At 49.9% G+C, this 21,740-nt stretch overlaps 1 protein-coding gene across 7 annotated transcripts in view; it reads left to right on the top strand.

Annotated features, from left to right (window-relative positions):
• LOC138754708 (discoidin domain-containing receptor 2-like) overlaps positions 1 to 21,740 on the top strand; it is a 126,154-nt gene that overhangs the window by 96,860 nt on the left and 7,554 nt on the right. For 6 of the 7 annotated variants that reach the window (XM_069919424.1, XM_069919425.1, XM_069919426.1 and 3 more), the window contains 8 exons: positions 767 to 904; positions 2,499 to 2,668; positions 5,341 to 5,548; positions 6,952 to 7,059; positions 11,726 to 11,970; positions 14,258 to 14,385; positions 16,293 to 16,490; positions 21,051 to 21,285. In XM_069919424.1, the coding sequence (XP_069775525.1) occupies positions 767 to 904; positions 2,499 to 2,668; positions 5,341 to 5,548; positions 6,952 to 7,059; positions 11,726 to 11,970; positions 14,258 to 14,385; positions 16,293 to 16,490; positions 21,051 to 21,285 (1,430 nt within the window). The remainder of the gene's footprint in view (positions 1 to 766; positions 905 to 2,498; positions 2,669 to 5,340; positions 5,549 to 6,951; positions 7,060 to 11,725; positions 11,971 to 14,257; positions 14,386 to 16,292; positions 16,491 to 21,050; positions 21,286 to 21,740) is intronic. The other variant, XM_069919428.1, reaches the window with a different exon arrangement.

Here is a 21,740-nt window from a genome sequence, read left to right on the forward strand (position 1 = left end):
ATTAGAATGGTGGGCATACTCGATGGGCCGTCTCTGCTCCTGTATCTTGCGACGGCAGATGAGGAGTCGCTGTTAGTGTCGTCCGGCGCCCTATACAGCACGAGTGAAGGAGAAGCAAAGGAGAGTCCCTTCAGGGTCACTGAGTGTCCATGGATTCACCTCCAGCGCTCCCGTGGTCTCCTGTCCGATCCATTGGCTGCCTGAGCTCCAGATCCGAACCCCTGATCAGGATCAGTGGCTGAGGCCCCTTCTTGAATCCCGGCTCCAATACCTAGCCCACGTGGGCCCCACCCCCCCCCCCCCCCCCACCGAGTGCAAGTCGCCTGCAGCCCGTGTGCATCCTTCAGCCGCTGAGCCCCTCGCTGATCCGCTGCTGTGGTCACCATCCCTCTGCTTCTCCTTCTCCATGATGGGGGGGAGGGGGGCGGTGTGGTGTTCTCCCCATTTCAGGTGCCCCGCGCCGGTCCGCTGCTCCCCTGGATCCTGCAACCTCACGTGGCCGCTGTTGAACGCAGGCATTGCCATCTCGGGCGCAGACCCCGCAGTCGCAGGAATTTAAATGAAAACACCGTCGGCTCCTTTAACAGGCCGTTTAAAGCACGTTTGGAGCTGCTGTCATAAGGACCGGGTGGTTGATACCCCGTAGAGCAGTGCTGTGTCTCTGCTCCCTGCTCTCCTGGGTCCAAGACAGCAGCAGCTCCGGCAGGGTCGCCGTTCTTTTGGTTCCAAGTCCTGCTGCTCCCCACTCACCTGTTTCTTTCCCTAGGCCCCACCTCCCCGCTTCTCAAGGACCTGAATCCACGGGCTCCTGCTCCTCCGGAATGGGGGACTCTAGTCCCGCCGGTGGGAATGTCCACCGCCAGCCATCGGAGGGATGCAGCAACACCAACCGTTGGGAGCCTAGGTAACAGGCATGGGGCAGTGCGGTGGGGGAGGGGAGGGACGGTGGTCGCTGGGGAAGAGTGGGCTCCTCCGTTAATTCACTCTGCCACCCCACCCCAACACACTCCTCCTGCTCTCATCAGTGCCAGCTTTTCTGAATCCCCCCACCACATTCTCTCAAAACCAGCACAGAACCAGATCCCCCTCAATCCCAAGGTGGGGGTCTGTCCTCGATCCCAAGGCCCCAATAAGTTGGGGGTACCAACACTGGCAGCTTACCCTGGTCTCCCACGACGTTACGGACACAATGAGTTTATCGTTCACCACTTCAGCTCTCACTACTCTCTGTGAGAAGAAATTCCCCCTTGGCCCATGCCCTCCAGTTCTTGTAAAAACACAAAATGCTGGAGTAAGTCAGCAGGTCAGGCAGTGTCCTTTGTGTAGCAAAGGTAAAAATACATAACTGATGTTTCAGGTTCAAGCCCTTCAACAAGGTATGGCAGACATCCGAACAGAAGAGTGGTGGGGGGGGGGGGGGGGTGTGTGGTGTGGAGAGGTGTTGAGATCATTTTTAAAATTTATCACATTGCAATAGCAACAATATAATTTTATATACTGGGTTCTCCTCTTAGAGAAGTTGGGGGTCTCCAAAGTGGTCGATATCGACCCCCCCTCCCCCCCCCAAGGGTCGGTGGGACCATCCAGGGGGTCAATTAATGCAAGGGGGGTCAAAATACCAGTGGCGTTGATAATGCGGGGGGGGGGGGTTTGATTTTAAAATCGTGTCTCCAGCCCATCCCTCCCCCATCGAGGTGGGGGGGGGGTGAGGGAGCCTTACCTGCCATGAACCTCTGTCCACCGCTGTCACTCTTTCCCCTCATCGCCCATACACCAGCCGGCGGGGATGACCCCGGGATGCTGCATTTAACAGGTAAGTGGCTTTTCTGCCCCTTAGTTTGTCCTTCGTTTGGGGGTGTAAGGCTGACATCTCCCAAAAGGAGGACAAATTAACATCTGGTTCGAGGTGGAGCCGGACAGAGGGCTCAAAAGCCGGACTGTCTGGCCTAAAAGCGGACATCTGGCCACCCTACCCTGCTGCCCCCTACCATCCTCGTCCAGCACAGGGATTTCATGCCTGGGGGGTCTAATGAGGGACCACATAGTCCTGAAGGGGTCAACGGTCTAAAAGGTTTTGGAGATCCTTGGTCTAAGTGGACTGGAACAGTGACATCAGACTGACAGAAGTGGAAAGGGTACAAACAGCTTCCTATCCCGGGACACTGCATGACCAATGAACTGGGATGCCAGTGAAAAAGGGGCTGGAGAGAGGGTGGGGGGCGAGAAGAGAGGGAGTTTTAAAAAATAGGCACATGAAGGAAAGAAAATTAGATGGTTACAAACTGTGAGGTGGGGTATGGTTAGGTTGATATGTAGGTCTATATAAGTCAGCACAACAGTATGGGCCGAAGGGCCTGTACTGTGCTATATGAGAAGCAGTGAAATGTGGAAGTGGGATTGCTCTGAACAACAGGCTGAATGGCCTTCCTGCAGTGTTGTAAATATGCCCTCAAAAGTCTTTTCCCCTTCCAACCCACTGCCTTCTGTCCCTGACCCAGACCTGGAATCCTCGGTGAACATCTCGCCAGAATCCAGCCGCCCATTTGCTAAGGCCGCCCACAGCAACACCTCCATGCTGATTGGCTGCCTGGTGGCCATCATCCTCCTCCTCCTCATCGTCATTTTCATCATCCTGTGGCGGCAGTACTGGAAAAAGATCCTCGGCAAGGTAGGGCTGCAAGCACAGCAAGGCCGGAGCACTCGGTGTCCGTCTCAGCGGTGGGGGGAGGGGGGTGCCCCTGGGATCAGAGAGACCATGCTGCCGTGCAGAAGGACTTGGGAGCACTTGGGCATTAATCGTTGGCTTGCAGCTACAGCAGGCAAATGGAGCACTGGCCTTCATGGCTGGAGTTTAGGAGCAGGGAGGTAATGCTGCAACTGTACAAGGTACTGGTGAGACTGCATTTGGAGCACTGCATGCAGTTCTGCTTTCCTTATGGACTTGTGGGCCAAAAGGGTCTGTTACCATGTCGGTAACAGGACCTTTCAGGCCCCGAGCCAATGCCGTCCCCATTACACCTAATTGACCTACAATCCCCGGTACGTTTTGAAGGGTGGGAAGAAACTGGAGCATGTACAAACTCCCTGCAGACAGCTGTGGATTTGAACTCTGGTCACTGGCGCTGTAATAATGTCACACCAACCGCTATTAATCAATATCAATCTAAACTGGAAAGACCCTTACTTCCACAAGAGCACAGCGTTTCAGATCTTGAACTCAGTGGACCAGTGGTGGCGGGGGGAGAGAGCGTCCAAAGCCCTTCGTCAAGACCAACAGTGCAAAGGGGAGATGGCCGGTGCAGTGTGGGCAGGGTAGGAGGGGATAGTTAGGGGGTCAGCAGGGGGATTGGTGAGGGATGATGGACAGATGGGGAGGGCGAGGGGTAGAGTGGACACCAGTTGTAAAGGGGATATTGTTAAACAAGAGAGTCTGCAAATGCTGTGATTATTGTTTAATACAGATTTCAGAATACATACATGACCACATACAACCCTGAGATTCTTTTTCTTGCGGGCCAGGCAGAATTGCCACTTATTGGTAGTGCAAAAAATAACTGCACAACATACAAATGTAACAGATAAAAAAATGTAAACAAATAACCTCAGCAGAGAGAGAGAAAAAGTAGTCTTTAAATGAGTCCCTGATTGAGTTTGTCATTGAGGAATCTGATTGTGGAGGGGGAGCAGCTGTTCCTGAACCTGATGGTGTGAGTCTTGTGGCACCAATACCTCTTTCCGGATGGCAGCAGCAAGAATAGAGCGTGTCCTGGGTGGTGTGGATCCTTGATGATCACTGCCGCTCTCTGACGGCAGCATTCCCCATAGATGTTCTCGATGTTGGGGAGGGTTTTACCCATGATGTTCTGGGCTGTGTCCACTACCTTTTGCAGGGCTTTTCGCTCGGGGGTATTGGTTTCCCTGTACCAGACCGCAATGCAGCACTTTCCACCATACACCTGTAGAAATTTGAGAGGGTTTGGTTCACACCAAACTTCCGCAAACCCCTGAGGAAGTCGAGGCTCCGAGATGCACACAAGGTGCTGGAGAAATGTAGCAGTCCTGCAGTGTTCTTTCTAATTATAAATATCCAATGTTTTGGACCTGAGCTCTTCAGAAGGTTTGAGTAAAAAGTGGGCAGGCCCTTGAATGAAAAGGCGGTGGGGAAGAAGGGGTAGTGGGAGGAGCATAGGCAAGAGATCATTGATGGAATTGGGTGAGAAGGTGGAAGAGATAAAAGCTGAGAAGTGATAGAGGGAGGGGGTGGCTCTGTGAATGGCGAGGGAAGGAGACAGGGGTAGTGAAAGAGAGAGAGACTGGAGGGGCTTTAATGGAAACCAGAGAAGTTGATGTTAATGCCGTCCATTTGGGAGGATGCCCAGATGAAGTGGTGTTCCTTGAATTTGAGGGTGGTCTATGTTGGGCAATGCACGAGGCCGCAGACAGACATGCCGGTGTGGGACTTTTGCAGGAATTAAAATGGGAGATCGCTGTTATAGAAGCGGGCAGAGCAAAGGTCCCCGTGCTGTAGGGTTGTCTCCCCTGCTCCGCCTTCTCAACAGTGGGGGTAGGTGTTCTCCTTGTTTCTGGTGCCCTGCGCCACTCTGCTGCTCCTCCCCCCCCGAGTCAGTAACCAACCCCCCCCCACCACCGCCATGGCCATTACTGAGCACAGGCACCGCCATCTTGGGCCCAGACCTTGCGGTCACAGTGTTTTACTCACAAACACGTTTGACTCCTTTAACGGACTGTTTAAACCCAGTATGGAGCCATTGGCATGAGGACTGCGCATTTGAATCATCCAGAGCACTGCTGTGTCTCCTCTCTCCCAGGTCCACACCAACAGTGATGCTGCCATCACAACAGCTCTGGCAGCACCGCCATTTTGTCATATTCCCATGTAACCAATTAATCTACAAACCCCATATAGAGGCAGGGAGGAAACCGGAGCGCCCAGAGGAAACCACGCAGACACAGGGAGAACCATACAAACTCCTTACAGACAGTGGGGGATTCCGAGCGTGCCACCAACTAATTTTTTTTAAATTTAGACATACAGCATGGCAACAGGCCATTTTGGCCTTGGAGCCCGTGCTATCCAATTACACCCAATTGATCTACAAGCCCCAGTATATTTTTGGAGGGAGGAAACTGGGAAAAAACCCAAGCAGACACGGGGAGAATCTGCAAACTCCTTACAGACAGCGTGAGATTTGAACACTGGTCAGGTTCTGATCACTAGCGCTGTAAAGGTGTTGCGCTAACCGCTTCACCAACCATGCCGCCCCAGAATTCCCCAGTTGTTGCCACGCACATCAAAGCCTCGTGTTTCCCCACCGCCAGGCGCAACGGAGGATTTCAGATGCGGACCTCACCGTCCAGCTGTCCACGCCTGGAGACACCATCGTCATCAATAACACCCAATCCCGCGCCGTCGGCGGGCGCCACTCCAACTTGTACGAACGCATCAACTCCAGCGAGCTGGAATACCAGGAGCCCAGCCGACTGCGGATGAAACTGCCAGAACTGCCACAGGCAGCTGAGAATCCCGGTGAGTCTTGGTGGCAGGGAGGTGGGGGTGGGAAGCTGGGGAGGAGCGTAATGGACAGGGAGCACTCGGTCAATCCGACATTCCTGGGATTCGGACCACGCCGGAGCCTCAGATTTTCCAGGTGAATACCTGGGTGCACTTTTATCCCAAAACTCAAAGGTAAACCTGGTGAATTTACAAAAGAGCTGGGAATAGACAAGCGAGCCGGAACCTCAGCACCTGCTGCATTCCATCCCAGATTCCGGGCCCTGGTATTCCAGGCCCCCCTCCTCCTACCCCCCCCCCCGGCTTTCCTGTCACGAAACAGGAGGAAAGAGAAGCAGAGTAGGCCCTTCGAGCCTGCTCCGCCTTTCTTCAGGATTGCAGCGGAGCGGAACTCCAAGGGGACTGTCGGGTGTTCCAAACACCCAGAAGGCAGATTATCAAAGGCTGGAGTTTAACTCTGTGACTTAATTTAATTCTAATTTAGACGTACAGCGTGGTAAAAGGCCCATGAACCAGTTCCGCCCAATTACAGGTGGGAGGAAACTGGAGCCCCTGGAGAAAATCCACATGGACACGGGGAGAATGTACAAACTCCTTACTGACAGTGCGGGATTCGAACCTGGGTCACTGGTGCTGTAACAGCGTTGCACTAACTGATACACTAACCGTGGTGGCCTTATCCGAGGTTCACCGCATTCACCTTTCAGCCACTATCAGGAGGAACAGATCAACATGATATCTCATCGCTCTTTGTTTTGGGGAGGGGTGGCAACAGTGTTTCCAATGCCAGGGAATGGCGATATGTAAACGCAAGCCTTTCTTGGCTTGATAATAGCCCACTCATTGGCTGATCTGATCCAGAAGACATGAAGCAAAGAGAGTCACATCACTGTAAGTACTCCACAATGAGTTAAAACCCGACCAGTGAAATCAGTACTCAACCATGTCAGCTGTCAGACTCCACAGGTCAAGGATGCGATTGGTTCAGGGTTCAGTCTTGGGTGGAGGTACCTCTGCCTTGCTCATTGGATCCAGGAACTGCACGTACTGACCAATCCCTCCTGGTCGATCATTCTGATTGGTGGCTAATGAGGGAAATCATTGGGCCCCCTGCCTCTTCTATCATCTGATTTATTCACCTTTGGCTGATTGGTCCAGTCAGTTCCCATTTACTCAGAAGCACCGGGTGTGTTCTGACGACGTGATTGAGCGAGCTGGCACTGACTGTGGTGGACTGTGGGAGTGGGGAGGTGAAGGGGGCAGAATGGTGTGAGGCCAGAGGCTTTACCCGAGGAGGGTCCCATCCCTTGCCTTCGCCCTCTCTGTCTCCCCCTGTGTTTTCCCCGTCTCCACCTTGCTCCCCTCCCACCACCCTTCGTTGTTGATCCACCCTTGTTGTCTTCCCTCCTCTCCCACAGCTCTCCTGTTAAACAACCCAGCCTATCACCTCCTACTCTCTGCCAACCCTCACCTGATTGGAGGCCCTGGCTGCTCTCAGGACCAACTTAAGCCAATCAACATCGATGGTAAGGACCTCACCACATTGGGCTGGGTAGCTGGGATTGAGGGAGGGAGGGGATGGGTGGGGAGTAGATGGAGGGAGTAGAGTCAGGTTGTGAGCAGCCAATCAACTAACCATTCTGGGCATGTTTGGTCCAGTGATGGGGCAGTGGTGAAATTAGAACCATAGAACACTACAGCCCAGAAAACAGCCATTTGGCCTCTCTAGTCTGTGCAGACCATCATCTCATTAGTCCCACTGACCTGCTCCCATTCTATAACCCTCCAGGCATCTCCCATCCAAGTATTTACCCAATTTATTCTTAAAATGACAAGATAAAACCCGCATTCACCACATCAGATGGCAGCTTATTCCACATTCCCACCACACTCTGAGTGAAGAACTTCCCCTTAATCTTCCCCCTAAACCTTTCCCCTTTCAGCTTAACTCTATGACCCCTTGTATTTATCTCCCCCAATCTGTGGAAAAAGCCTACTCAGCCTATACCTCTCATCTTGTAAACCTCTATCAAATCTCCCCTTGTTCTTCTTTGCTCCAAGGAATAAAGTCCTAACCTGTTTAATCTTTCCCTGTAACTCAACTCCTGAAGACCCGGCAGCATCCTAATAAATCTTTTCTGCTCTCTTTCAATCTTAATAATATCCTTCCTGTAGTTCGGTGACCAGAACTGCACACAATATTCCTCCCAATGTCTGAAACAATGTCAACATAACATCCCAACTCCTATATTCAATACTTTGATTTACAAAGGCTAAAATGCCAAAATCTTTCTTTACAACCCTATCCACCTGCGATGTCATCTTCAGGGAACAATGTATCTGTTTTCCCAGATCTCTCTGCTCCTCCACACTCCTCAGTGCCCTACCATTTACTGTGTATATCCTACCTTGGTTTACCCTTCCAAAATGCATCACCTCACACTAGTCTGCATTAATCTCCATCTGCCATTCTTTGGCCCCCATTCTCGCAGTTGGTCCAGATCCCTCTGCAAGCTTTGATTTCAGTCTTCCTCGCTGTCCACAATGCCTCCTATCTATGTGTCATCGCAAACTTGCTGATCCAATTTTCCACATTATCATCCAGATCATTAATATGTACAACAAACAACAATGGTCCCAAAATGGATCCCTGAGGCACACCGCTCAACACAGGCCTCCAGTCTGAGAAGCAGCCATCCATTACCACTCTGTTTTTTCCCACGCAGTCAATTACAAATCTAGTTTACAACCTCTTCATGGACACTTAATTTCTTAACCTTTTGACCTAATCTCCCACGTGGGACTTTGTCAAAGGCTTTACTTTAAAGTCCATGTTGACAACGTCCACAGTCTTTCCTTCATCTACCTTCCTGGTAACCTCAAAAAAACTCTACAAGACTCGTTAAACATGACCTACCATCCATCATAAAGCCATGCTGACTGTCCTTAATCAGCCTATGGCTGTCCAAATATCTATATATCCTGTCTCTCAGAACTCCTTCCAATAATTTACCTACTACTGACATCAGGCTCATCGGCCTGTAATTGCCTGGTTTATTTTTGGAGCCTTTTCAAGTTTATCTTCGCATTATACCTGGTAAAATGTGAAGGGTTCATTCCCACAAGCAGGCTTGCAAGAACACGTGAGAATGATTCAAGATTCACTTTATTGTCATGTAATAAAAACAGTGCCATATTACACAGAATTGCCTTTTTTCTGCTGTAAGGCAGACAGATTCACCATTGGCAGAAATTGCCTGAAGCGTCTCTTGCAGTCAGAGAGAGAGAAGCAAAAGAGGGTCCCCTTAGAGTCATTGAGTGTTTGTGGATTTGCCTCCAGCCGCTCCCCCAGTCCAAACCATCGGCAACCTGACCTCCAGATCCGAATCTCCAATATGATCAAGAACCCTTCACCACTCTTGGTGTCCTCTCGCATCCTAGTTCCAATACCTAGTACCACTTCAGCTTGTGTCGAGCCGGTCTCTAGCAGTCCGCAGACCAGTGTGAGTCCCTTGACCACAGACTCCAGCAGCCCCCAGCTTGAGTGGGTTCCTCACTTCGAGTCACCAACAGCCTGTGTGTACTGAAGTTCATGCAGGAGCCTGATGATTGTTGGTGTGAGATTTTCACCCTCTTAAACTGACAGGAGGAGGGAGTGTGTTATGGATTGGATGGGTCCTTTCTGAGGGCTGCCTTGGTCAGGGTCAAGGTTGACTTCCTGGTCTGGCACTCTTGTAGAGGCACAGAATGTATCCACCCCTTCACAAACCACCACCCCTCTGATCTTCCTCAGAGAACTGACCTTTCTAAGGAAAGACAGTCAGGTAAGGTTCCCAAATACTATTCATAATCCATCATCTGAAATCACAAAGGTCGCTCTGGTCCACAGATCAATCAAGTTTATTGTCATCTGATTGCACAAGTACAACCTGATGAAACAGCGTTCTCTGGTCCTCGGTGCAAAACACGGAGACACACAACCAGGCAAAACACACATACAGACAAACAATACATGAGCAGGACAAGTAGATTAATCAATATTGTTTCATGAATATGAGAGCCTCAGATGGTCAGTGTGAGTGGTTCCTTTAGGTCATTCAGCATTTTCTCTGCCCATGGGGAGAAGCTGTTCCTCAGCCTGATGGGGCTAGCTCTGATCCTCCTGTATCTCTTCTCTGACGGGAGCAGCTGAAAGATTCTGTGTGCAGGGTAGAAGGGGTCCTAAATGATTTTGTGCGCCCTCTTCAGACAATAATCCCAATTAATGACAATAGATCACATTGATGTGAGGGGGGGAGGGACTCTCCCGTGATCCTCTCTGCCATCTTATGATTGACCTCCGATCCATTTCTCTGCAGCATCCGTACCACACTGTGATGCAGCCGGCCAAGACTCCCGAAAGAACTCCTGTAGAAGGTTGACATATAACCACTTACAACACCGAACAGGCCAGTTCGGCCCTACTAGTCCATGCCGTAACAAATTCCCACCCTCCTAGTCCCACTGACCAGCACCCGTTCCATACCCCTCCAGTCCTCTCCTCTCCATGTAACTATCCAGTCTTTCCTTAAATGTAACCAATGATCCCGCCTCAACCACGTCTGCCGGAAGCTCATTCCACATCCCTACCACCCTTTGCATGAAGAAATTTCCCCTCATGTTCCCCTTATAATTTTCCCCCTTCAGTCTTAAACCATGCCCTCTAGTTTGAATTTCCCCCACTCTTAATTGAAAAAGCCTATCCACATTTACTCTGTTTGTCCCTTTTAAAATCTTAAACACCTCTATCAAGTCCCCCCTCAATCTTCTACGCTCCAGAGTGGTCGGTAGCCTTGCCCACTTTAGTCTTCTCAGGAAGTGTAGTCACTGTGGCATCTTTCTGACAAATGAGGAGATGCTGTGTGTCCACAATAGGTTCAGTGAACAAGTTTGATGCTCTTCACTCTTTCTCCACTTAATTTTAGATCTGAGAATCAATTAAATTAGTGAAAGTCTGAACTACAGATTTGAAACATGGACCAGAGAGTTTCAACCTATAATCTCTCTCCGTATATCACCTATAAGCTGGATTGTTTCCCTCAACCAAAGTCACCTAAAAAACCTTCTCATGGTGGACACTTAACAGTGCACAATGGTTCAAGGTTCCTTTTATTGTCATGTTAAAAGTGTAACTTCTGCCTGCCGTAAGGCCAGGGTGGGCGCCAAGGGGTGGGGGGGGGGCAGCGGGCATGGACCCCCCCGTAACGAGGCACTGTGATTTCTCCCTCCCCCACACCCCTGCTCACGGCCATCGTATGCTGTCCCCCCCCACCCCGGTCACATCACTAGCATGTAGATTGATGCATGCTAGTGACTCTCCACCCACCACCTATCCCCGGCTGCATCTGTCAGGTAGGTCCTGAGCAACAGACAGCACCCCACCAAGCAAGTTCTCGAGCGCTGGAATGTGCCCACCTCTAACATTCCATTCACACACACACACATACACACCCCTCCCCCCAGGTTTTCTGGCACCAGCCCAGCATAAGGCAAAGTCGCCATCAGAATCGCTGGGTGCCCCTTACAGTACGAGAGGATAAGTTAAAAAAAAGCGTCACTTCAGAGTTACTGAGTGTCCGTGGATTCACCTCCAGCTTTCCCGCAGCCTCTGCTCAATTCATCGGCAGCTGAGTTCCAGATCCAAATGATCAGGATCCCTCGGCACCATCTTGCCTTCCGGTTCCGATGGCTAGTACCCCTTCAGCCAGTCTCCAGCAGTCTGCAGCCTGGTGTGAGTCCCTTGACCGCAGTTGCCAGCAGCCCACAGCCTGTGTGTTCTTTAGCCTCAGAGCTCCTCGTTGGCCCGCCGCCGTGGTCACCGTCCCATAGGGTCACCTCCTCTGCTTTTCTTTCTCAAACGAGGAGGGGGTGGGGCTGGTCTCTCCATTTTTGGATTCTCTGCTCCCCCAGAGTCTGCAACGACCCAGACCCCGTGGACACAAGATTTTCAAATAAACCTCTGACCCGAACAGGAAGCCTTCAGCGTCAGAGGCCCTTTGGGAGTTTGATGTGACCATTGGGCATTCAACTTCGCACTGTGCGTCCGAAGCAACAAAGTCCAACTCCGTGCACAGCCTGCTTCGATGCGTCACCGCGGATCTGCCCCTCTTACAGGCCACTTTGACCACTCTGCCCTTCTGCTTTTGTTCCCAGCATGCAACGGGGAGTACGCGGAGCCCGATCTCACCAAGATGGCTGTCCAGGCGGGCTGCCCGAACAGCGTGCCCCACTATGCCGAGGCGGACATCATCAACCTCCAGGGGGTGACTGGGAATAACACCTACGCCGTCCCAGCCATCGCCATTGACACACTGGCCGGGAAGGACGTGGCCGTTGGCGAGTTTCCACGACAGCGCCTCGTCTTCCGCGAGAAGCTGGGGGAGGGGCAGTTCGGCGAGGTAGGTGGATAGGAAGGAGGGGAAGAATGAGGGAGGAATACTGCCAAGGGGGTTGGTGGAGAGAGTTTATACAGTAAAAGTCCAAAAATCCAGATTGCCAGAGATCTAGACCACCTGAGAATCCGGAACTCTTGGCGTTTTTATGCTTATGTGACCACCACTGATACACAGCGGCATCAAGCAACCATGTGGAAGCCGCAGAATTTTTTTTTTGATTTAGATATACACACGGCAACAGGCCACTTCGTCCCACAAACTCATGCTGCCCAATTACACCCAATTAACCCACAACCTTTGGTACATTTTAAAGGGTGGGAGGAAACCGGAGCCCCTGGGGAAAGCCTACGCACACATGGGGTGAACTTAGCAGCAAAAGACATTCACCAAGATGAGTGGCTTTCAACTTCAAACATGAAAATAGAATCAAACTTTAACTTAACTCTATTCTCATACTATACTCTATACTAACCCAAATTACCCCCTTCTAATTCTAATCGTATGTGTATGTAATGTGTGTGTAAATTCAAGAAAAGTTCTTTTGTTCACAGTTCAATCTCACTTTTTCTTCCAAGTGCTCTGGTTGCAGGCAATCACCATAATGTGCACAGAATTTAACATGTATAAAGTTCACCAGGCTTTGGTGCTTGAAATGTAAATGTTTACCGCTCAGAAAGGTTCTTGTAGGGTTTGCAAAGAGATATTTGTTGCTCCAGAATTTCCAAAACTGCGGTACCACCACTAGTCACCTCAGGGTCTCGCTGATGAAACTTGCCCCATCATGGTCTTCTAGATGGTAACCTCTTTCTTCAAGCTACTACAGAGTTCCATTCCTTCCTCTATTTAAAGAGAAACATCAGACAGATAGCACTTCCAGCCATCTACTGCTCTGGAACTTGCTTTCAATGGTTCTTCCCGGATTGCACTGTGTCACACACACAGCAGCTGAGAGGGTTCTCTCTCTCTCTCCAAATGAAACTCCAAAGACTCACTTGCAAAATCCCCACCTTCTCCAGCAAACATAAAGTCCTTTCTTCTGCTCCCATCTGTTAGATAAACAAAATCCAGGAGTGACCTTTCTATGAGCACTTTGCAGAAAGGGTACTGATAGATAGCATGACTCCGGCAAGACAATGGTCAAGCATTGTCAGTTCAATTAACACCTACATGTGAAAGGTGCTTGCATTCTCAAAGAGATCCTGCAATGTGAATTCTTTAGTCTTTTCAAATTTAAGATCTGTTTTAAATTGTGTGAATGTATGTGACCTACTCTAAATCTTATAAATTCTCCCCAAATATTAATATTGTTACAATGTGCAAACTCCTTACAAACATTCAAACCCCGGTCCTGATCGCTGGCGCTGTAACCGCGTTGCACTAATCGCTGAAAGAAAAAAGAATTTGTACTTTGCATTTTATATGAAAACGATCAAAATTTACCTGTTTATTCTCCTTTACTCGCAAAAATCCGAACCGTCCCAATCCCCGAGCAGTCTGGATTTTAGGACTGCTGAGTTTCTCCAGCACGTTTCGAGTTTTGCGAGAAGTTGTTTGGGTTGGTGGCAGTCTGGGTCATTAATTTATTCATGAATTGATTAATAAATAAATTGATTATTAAATATTTGTGGTTGATTATTAATTAATTAATAGTTATTATTGTTAACTAACAGTCTGTGCCACTCGTGAAACAAGCTACATTTTGGGTAAATTATGAATTATTGATTATAAATTTATTAATTATGAATGAATTGATAGATTAATTAATTCATTCATTAATTGGTCTGGGGTTATTCCCATGATCAATATTTGGGGTATTAATAATAGATGAAGGGGTTAGAGATGGGGTTCAAATAAAAACACAATGCTGGAGAAACTCAGTAGGTCAAACAGTGTCCTGTAGGCAGATGCCCAAACACAGGGTCCCCTATGGAGGCCTCTCCTGGGTTGGAAGGGGGCTAGCCTGTGTGGAATGAATGGCCTCCCCTCACCAAGCCACATGCCAAGCTTGCGCAGCGCAATCAGTGTAACACAACCTGACAGCTCTAAAGCAGACCGTTCGACCCACCCTGCTGCTAGCCATGAGATGGGGTTATTTCTTTGGGCCCTCAATCTCTTTCTGTGATGGAGATGAAAGCTCTGGAATCTCTCCCTCTCTGTCAGGCCGGGTGGTCTCTGGTTAAGGGTGGGGCTGGGGGGGTGGGTGTAGCATTCAACCTGATGGAGGGGAGCAGGAAGGAGTGTGGGAGCCAGGAATGTAGCAACCTGAAGCCAATGAGCTATCCTCCCCCAGGTTCACCTGTGCCAAGTGGACGACCCTCAGGAGCTGGAGGGCCTGGGTTTCCCCCTCAACATCCGGAAAGGGCGCCCCCTGATGGTGGCTGTGAAAATGCTACGCTCGGACGCCACCAAGAATGCCAGGTAGGGCGAACCTTGTCTGCACCACCTATTCTGACATTGCAGATCTGGACAACGATCCCCAGCTCCCAGTCTTTTCACAAGATAGAGGAGCAAAAGTAGGTCCTTTGCGTCATCGAGTTTGCCCCACCATTCTAATCATGGGCTGATCCATCCTCCCACTCAAACCCACTCCCTGGTCTTCTCCCCATAATCCTTGACGCCCTGATTAATCAAATACCTGTCCATCTCTGCCTTAAGTATATCCACTGCTGTACACAGCACTCCAAGTTCATGGCTTCTCCTTGCTCACGATGGCAGAGAACACAACACAGAAATCTACAGCATGGTACAGGCCCTTCAGCCCACAGTGTTGTGCTGACCCAGTAACTCACAAGTTCCGAGAATTTCCTGATTGTGTACCATATCTGCCAGTGTGTAGGACCATCCTCGAAACTTTAAAATTTCAACTTAAAATTGGGGTCGCCTTCCGCACCAGGTCTAAAATCTGAAGTCTCAACACCGCTGCCATCTTCCTGCCAGCTCCGATGCAACCTTGCACATAAACCTTCAGTTTACTAACTCACCATGAACACTGAGCGTCTGAACCTTCCTAACCTCCCATGTTGGACCTTGTCAAAGGCCTGACTAAAGTCCATGTAGACCAGTGGTTCTCAACGTTTTTCTTTCCACTCACATACCACTTTAAGTAATCCCTATGTCATGGGTGCTCTGTGATTAGTAAGGGAAACCACTGTTTTAATTGTACCTAATTGACTCGTTATGTGCATGGTTTCAGAACTCCAAAGGAAATGGGCCAATGACACTTTTTCTCAAGCAAAATATTTCAGTAACAATTGGGTCTAGAGCAGTGATTCTCAACCTTCCCTTCCCACTCACATCCCATCTTAAGTAATCCCTTACTAATCAGAGCACCGATGGCATAGGGATTACTTAAAGTGGTATGTGAGTGGAAAGAAAAGCATTGAGAACCATTGGTCTACATGGACTTTAGTCAGGCCTTTGACATGGTCCAACATGGGAGGTTAGGAAGGTTCAGACGCTCAGTGTTCATGGTGAGTTAGTAAACTGGAGGTTTATGTGCGAGGTTGGATCAGAGCTGGCGGGAAAATGGAGGCGGTGTAGACAACATCCACAGCTTTTCCTTTATCAACTTTCCTGGTAAAAGCCCTTTTAAACCACACTGCTTTCTATTTTGGTAAAATTATTCATAAAAATTTCAATAAATAATATTCACATCATAACTTTAATATCATGGTTTTGTAACTTAACATTCGTACACCATCATTTTCAAGCATACAAGAGACACCAGAGCCATTGTCTCACCGGCCCTGGTAATGTCTGGGATGGATGCTGAACTCCACTGCTGCTTGCATGGAGTTTGCACGTCCTCCCGATGATGGCGAGGGCTTTTCCCTCACCCCTGGCGCTCCAATTTCCACCCATCACCCAAGAACATGCAGGTTGTTGAGTTTACTGGTCCTAATGTGTTGGTGGGTTGGGATAACAACGGGTGAGGGTGAGATGGGTGTGCGCGAGGAGATGGATTGGTATCTAGTGCTTGGCGGTGGGCAGGAGGTGCCAGTTTCCGCAATGGATTCTCTCTGATCCTGAGCGAGCGAATTGTCCATTATCATATGTGCCGATTACAGGAGGAAGCTTAATTTTAGTTGGCTATCCAGGGCAAGTCAATCCATGCAGCAGATAGTGAAATAATAAATAAGATAACGTAAGAAGTGTTGTAAAAAGTCAAATGGTTCCGGCAAGAGAGAAAAGTACAATGAAGAGTGGGGCTAGCATAGGATCAGTGGGCTGAACAATCACCTGATGTAGAATCATGACTGCTCCATTGGTTCCTGACGCCTGTCCTCTTCTCTTCCCCCCCCCCTCCCCACCCCCGTACCTGATAGGAACGACTTCTTGAAGGAAGTGAAGATTATGTCGCGGTTGGAAGACCCAAACATTATCCGCTTGCTGGGAGTGTGCGTGAGAGAGGACCCACTCTGCATGATAACCGAGTACATGGAGAATGGGGATCTCAACCAGTTCCTCGCCCATCACCTGCTGGGAGACAAGTTCACCACAGCAACCAACGTCCCGAGCATCAGGTGGGCCCCAGTTCTGTCCCATTTTTGGCCTTGCGGTTGGAATGAAGCTGTTACAGCGCCAGCAACCTGGGTTTGAATCCGCCGCTGCCTGTAAGGAGTTTGTACGTTTTCCCCGTGTCTGTGTGGGTTACCTCCCCCCGGGTGCCCCGTTTTCATCCCAACCTCTCAAAAACATACAGGGTCAGTAGGTTAATTGGTGTGGTGTATTTGGACTGGAAGGGCCTGTTATCCTGTTGCGTGTTTAAAGTTTTGGGGTTAGATAGGTTCTATCTCTATTCCTTCCCCTCTCTCTCTCTCTCTTTCTTTCTCACCTCTCCTCTTTATCATATCCAGTTAACACCTTTTGTTGGTCTGGACTCCTCCCCTGGCCAGTTTTCAGTCTTTATTCTGGCATTTTCCTGTTCCTTGCTTATACCCTGAAGAAGGGCTCAGGCCCAAAGCATTGGTAATATATCTTTACCTCCTATGGACTCAGCGAGGCTGGCTGGGTTCCTCCAGCATTTCTGTGTGTTTCTAGGTTAATTGGTGCATTTGAGCAGCATGGGCTTGTGAGCCAGAAGAGCCTACGACTCTAAATTAAAATTAAAACACTTACACCCCATTGACCTTGGGAGAACCCCCTCAATGATCCAGGGAGTCCCTGTATTCCAAGGACCTATTTTATTGCAAGGAACTTGCATTTAACCTGCATATAAACTTTCATAATTTGACCCAGAGAAGACGAAAAGATAAATGTAGTAGCAGAATAAGGCAATTTTTTTTTAATTATTATTTTTTTTAAATTTAGACGTAGAGCACAGTAACACCCCCTTTCTGCCCATGAGCACATGATGCCCAACTACTGTTACGAGCCCAAAGGACACCAAAACCCAGCAGCAATAAGACATTCACCAAGACAAGTGGCTTTCAAAACAAAAGTTATTTTTAAACAACTTCAAACGTGAAAATAGAATCAAACTTTATACTTATACTATTTCTTTCTTCTTTGGCTTGGCTTCGCGGACGAAGATTTATGGAGGGGGTAAAAGTCCACGTCAGCTGCAGGCTCGTTTGTGGCTGACAAGTCCGATGCGGGACAGGCAGACACGGTTGCAGCGGTTGCAGGGGGAAATTGGTTGGTTGGGGTTGGGTGTTGGGTTTTTCCTCCTTTGCCTTTTGTCAGTGAGGTGGGCTCTGCGGTCTTCTTCAAAGGAGGTTGCTGCCCGCCAAACTGTGAGGCGCCAAGATGCACGGTTTGAGGCGATATCAGCCCACTGGCGGTGGTCAATGTGGCAGGCACCAAGAGATTTCTTTAGGCAGTCCTTGTACCTTTTCTTTGGTGCACCTCTGTCACGGTGGCCAGTGGAGAGCTCGCCATATAACACGATCTTGGGAAGGCGATGGTCCTCCATTCTGGAGACGTGACCCATCCAGCGCAGCTGGATCTTCAGCAGCGTGGACTCGATGCTGTCGACCTCTGCCATCTCGAGTACTTCGACGTTAGGGATGATAGCGCTCCAATGGATGTTGAGGATGGAGCGGAGACAACGCTGGTGGAAGCGTTCTAGGAGCCGTAGGTGATGCCGGTAGAGGACCCATGATTCGGAGCCGAATACTAACCCAAATTACCTCCTTCTAATTCTAAGTGCACATCTATGTGATGTGTGTGTAAATTTAAGAAAAGTTCTTTGGTTCACAGTTCAATCTCACTTCTCCTTCTTCCAAGTTCTCTGTTGCAGGCAATCACCCCACTGTGCACATAATTTAACATGTATAAATTTCACCAGGTTTAGTACTTGAAAGATGAATGTTTACCACTCAGGAAGGTTCTTGTAGGGTTTGCAGAGAGAATATTTGTTGCTCCAGGATTTCCACAATTAGTCACCTCAATGTCTCGCTGATGAAACTTCCCCATCAGGGTTTTTCAGATGATAACCTCTTTCTTTCAGGCTACCACAGAGTTCCTTTCTGTTCCTCTTATTCCAAGAGAAACATCAGACAGATAGCACTTCCAGCCATCCACTGCTTTTGGAACTTTTCATCAGTTCTTCCTGGATTGCACTATCACACACAGACCAGCTGAAACTCCAAGGAGAGCATGTGACTCATGTCTTGCAAAACCCCAACCTTCCTGAGCAAAGCAACAGGAGTTCTTTCTTCTTTCAAGTTGTTATCTTAGGTAAACAATCCAGAATTTGACCTTGCTGTGAGCACTTTGTGAAAGGGTACTGATAGACAGCATGACTCCAGCAAGACAATGGTCAAGCATTTTATGATGTCAGTTCAATTACCTACTTGTGAAAGGTGCTTATTCTCCAGAGATCCCGCAATGTGAATTCTTTTGTCTTTCAAATAAGATCTGTTTTAAAATGTGTGAATGTATGTGACCTACTCTAAATTTTATAAAATCTCCCCAAATATTAATATTGTTACGCTACACCCAAATGGTGGAAAGAAACCGAAGCCCCCGGATGAAACCCATTCAGACACGGGGAGAATGTACAAACTCCTTACAGACAGAGTGGGATTCGAATCCCAGTCCCAATCTTGTAACAGCATTGCGCTAACCACTACACTAACCTTGCCACCATAAGACATAGGAACGGAAATAGGCCATTCAGCCCATTGGGTCTGCCCTGCATTCAATCACAAGCTGATCCATTTTCCCCCTCAGCCCCACTGCCTGGCCTTCTCCCCATAACCTTTGATGTCCTGGCTAATCACGAACCTGTCAATCTCTTCCTTCAATACATGCAATGACCTGGCCACAAATTCCACAGATTCACCACCCTCTGGCTGAAAAAATTCCAATGCATCTCTGTTCTAAATGGATGCCCTTCAATCCTGAAGTTGTGCACACTTGTTTTTGACTTCCCTTCTATTGGCATTTTTACACAGAAACCAGAATTATTCCACACAAAAAATGAGCAGACTTACTTCCAGTGTGTCCCAATGTGGTCATTTACACAGGGGCACTTTCACACAGCCTTCCTGTATTGCAGAGTTTGTCGGAGGGGGAACGTCGATTTCATTAGGCCTGTTTCTTACGGAGCGGCTGAGGTCATTTTACACTGCAGCTGCTCCGTAAAAGCACGTAGGGGTTCCAGTGGAAGAATTATGGGATGGAATTTACGTAATAAATTTTTACACTGCCACCAGAGTAGAAAATTTCATCAGCTGGATAAAAGAGCCTTTCATGCGTCTACTCTGTATCTCATCTCGTCTGCCCAACCATTCAAATTCAAAACTCTCAGCCCCATTCTCCCCATAACCTTTGACACCCTGGCTAATCAAGAACCTATCAACCTCTGCTTGAAATCTACTCAATGACTTGGCCTCCACGATTGTCCGTGGCCACAGATTCACCACTCGCTGGTTGAAGAAACATCTCCACATCTTCGTTCTAAAGGAACAACCTTTTATTCTGTGCCCTCTGGTTCTACACTCTCCCACAGCCGGAAACTTCTTATCCACTCCACTCTATCCAGCACATTCAATATTCGATAGGCTTCAATGCATAACATGTCCCATGATGAAATGACACAATATAAATTGGTTAACTTGGGACTGCAAGTTCAAACCATCCTTTCTTAAAATAAATCTCTTGATACCTGCCTTGGATTCTGTGCAACAATTCCAAAGATACCCCTTCTAAATTCTTTAACCAGTTTCTGCAGAGAATGACTGTCATCCCCGCCTCCTCTCTCTCCCCTGCACCTCTCTCCCCCCTGCTCTCCCCCTCTCTCCCCTCCTCTCTCTCCCCTCCTCTCTCTCCCCTCCTCTCTCTCCCCTCCTCTCTCCCCCCTCCTCTCTCCCCCTCCTCTCTCCCCCTCCTCTCCCCCCTCCTCTCCCCCCTCCTCTCCCCCCTCCTCTCCCCCCTCCTCTCCCCCCTCCTCTCCCCCCTCCTCTCCCCCCTCCTCTCTCCCCCTCCTCTCTCCCCCTCCTCTCTCCCCCTCCTCTCTCCCCCTCCTCTCTCCCCCTCCTCTCTCCCCCTCCTCTCTCCCCCTCCTCTCTCCCCCTCCTCTCTCCCCCTCCTCTCTCCCCCCTCTCTCCCCCTCCTCTCCCCCCTCCTCTCTCCCACCTCCTCTCTCACCCCCCACCTCCTCTCTCACCCCCCACCTCCTCTCTCACCCCCCCACCTCCTCTCTCACCCCCCCACCTCCTCTCTCTCCACCCCACCTCCTCTCTCTCCACCCCACCTCCTCTCTCTCCACCCCACCTCCTCTCTCTCCACCCCACCTCCTCTCTCCCCCCCACCTCCTCTCTCCACCCCACCTCCTCTCTCCCCCCCCACCTCCTCTCTCCCCCCCACCTCCTCTCTCCCCCCCCACCTCCTCTCTCCCCCCCACCTCCTCTCTCCCCCCCCACCTCCTCTCTCCCCCCCCACCTCCTCTCTCCCCCCCCCACCTCCTCTCTCCCCCCCCCACCTCCTCTCTCCCCCCCCCACCTCCTCTCTCCCCCCCCCACCTCCTCTCTCCCCCCCCCACCTCCTCTCTCCCCCCCACCTCCTCTTCGTCCCCCACCCCTCTCATGCCTTCTCCCTCTCCCCTTCCTTTCTCTCTTTCTTCCTCCCACCCACAGTTATCCGAGCCTGGTGCACATGGCCAGCCAGATAGCCTCAGGCATGAAATACCTGGCTTCGCTGAAGTTTGTTCACCGTGACCTGGCCACTCGAAACTGCCTGGTCGGCGAGAACCATACCATCAAGATTGCCGACTTCGGGATGAGCCGCAACCTCTATGCGGGAGATTATTACCGGATCCAGGGGCGGGCAGTGCTGCCCATACGCTGGATGGCCTGGGAAAGCATTCTGCTGGTGAGTGGCTGTATGCCGGTGGGGGCAGGGAGTGCACGATCTGGTTGTGACCCAGAGACGGGCGATCCCTAGGAAATCCTGCAACTGTGGGAGTCATTTGGGATGACATGGCTCAGTGAGCAGCACACCACTACGGTGCCACGATCCGGGTCCCTCAGGAGTTGGCACATTCTCTCCGTGTCTGCGTGGGTTTCCTCCGGGCACTCCAGTCTCCTCCCATGCTCCAAACCCTTACGGAGTTAGTAGGTTAATTGGTCACGTGGGTGTATTTGTGCAGCGCGGGCTTATGCACGCCTGCTGATTCCAAAGGAGCCCTACCTGTGACTGGCTCTCAAGAGATGTAGAATGCCGCACTGGCCCTTCAGCCCAACTTATCCCTGCTGGTCAAAGTTTGCACCTTCTAAATTATGGTTAGCAATGCGGTTAGTGCAACGCTGCTTCAGCATCAGTGATCA

Source organism: Narcine bancroftii, chromosome 2, assembly GCF_036971445.1.
Source record: "Narcine bancroftii isolate sNarBan1 chromosome 2, sNarBan1.hap1, whole genome shotgun sequence".
Taxonomy (NCBI): Eukaryota; Metazoa; Chordata; class Chondrichthyes; order Torpediniformes; family Narcinidae; genus Narcine; species Narcine bancroftii.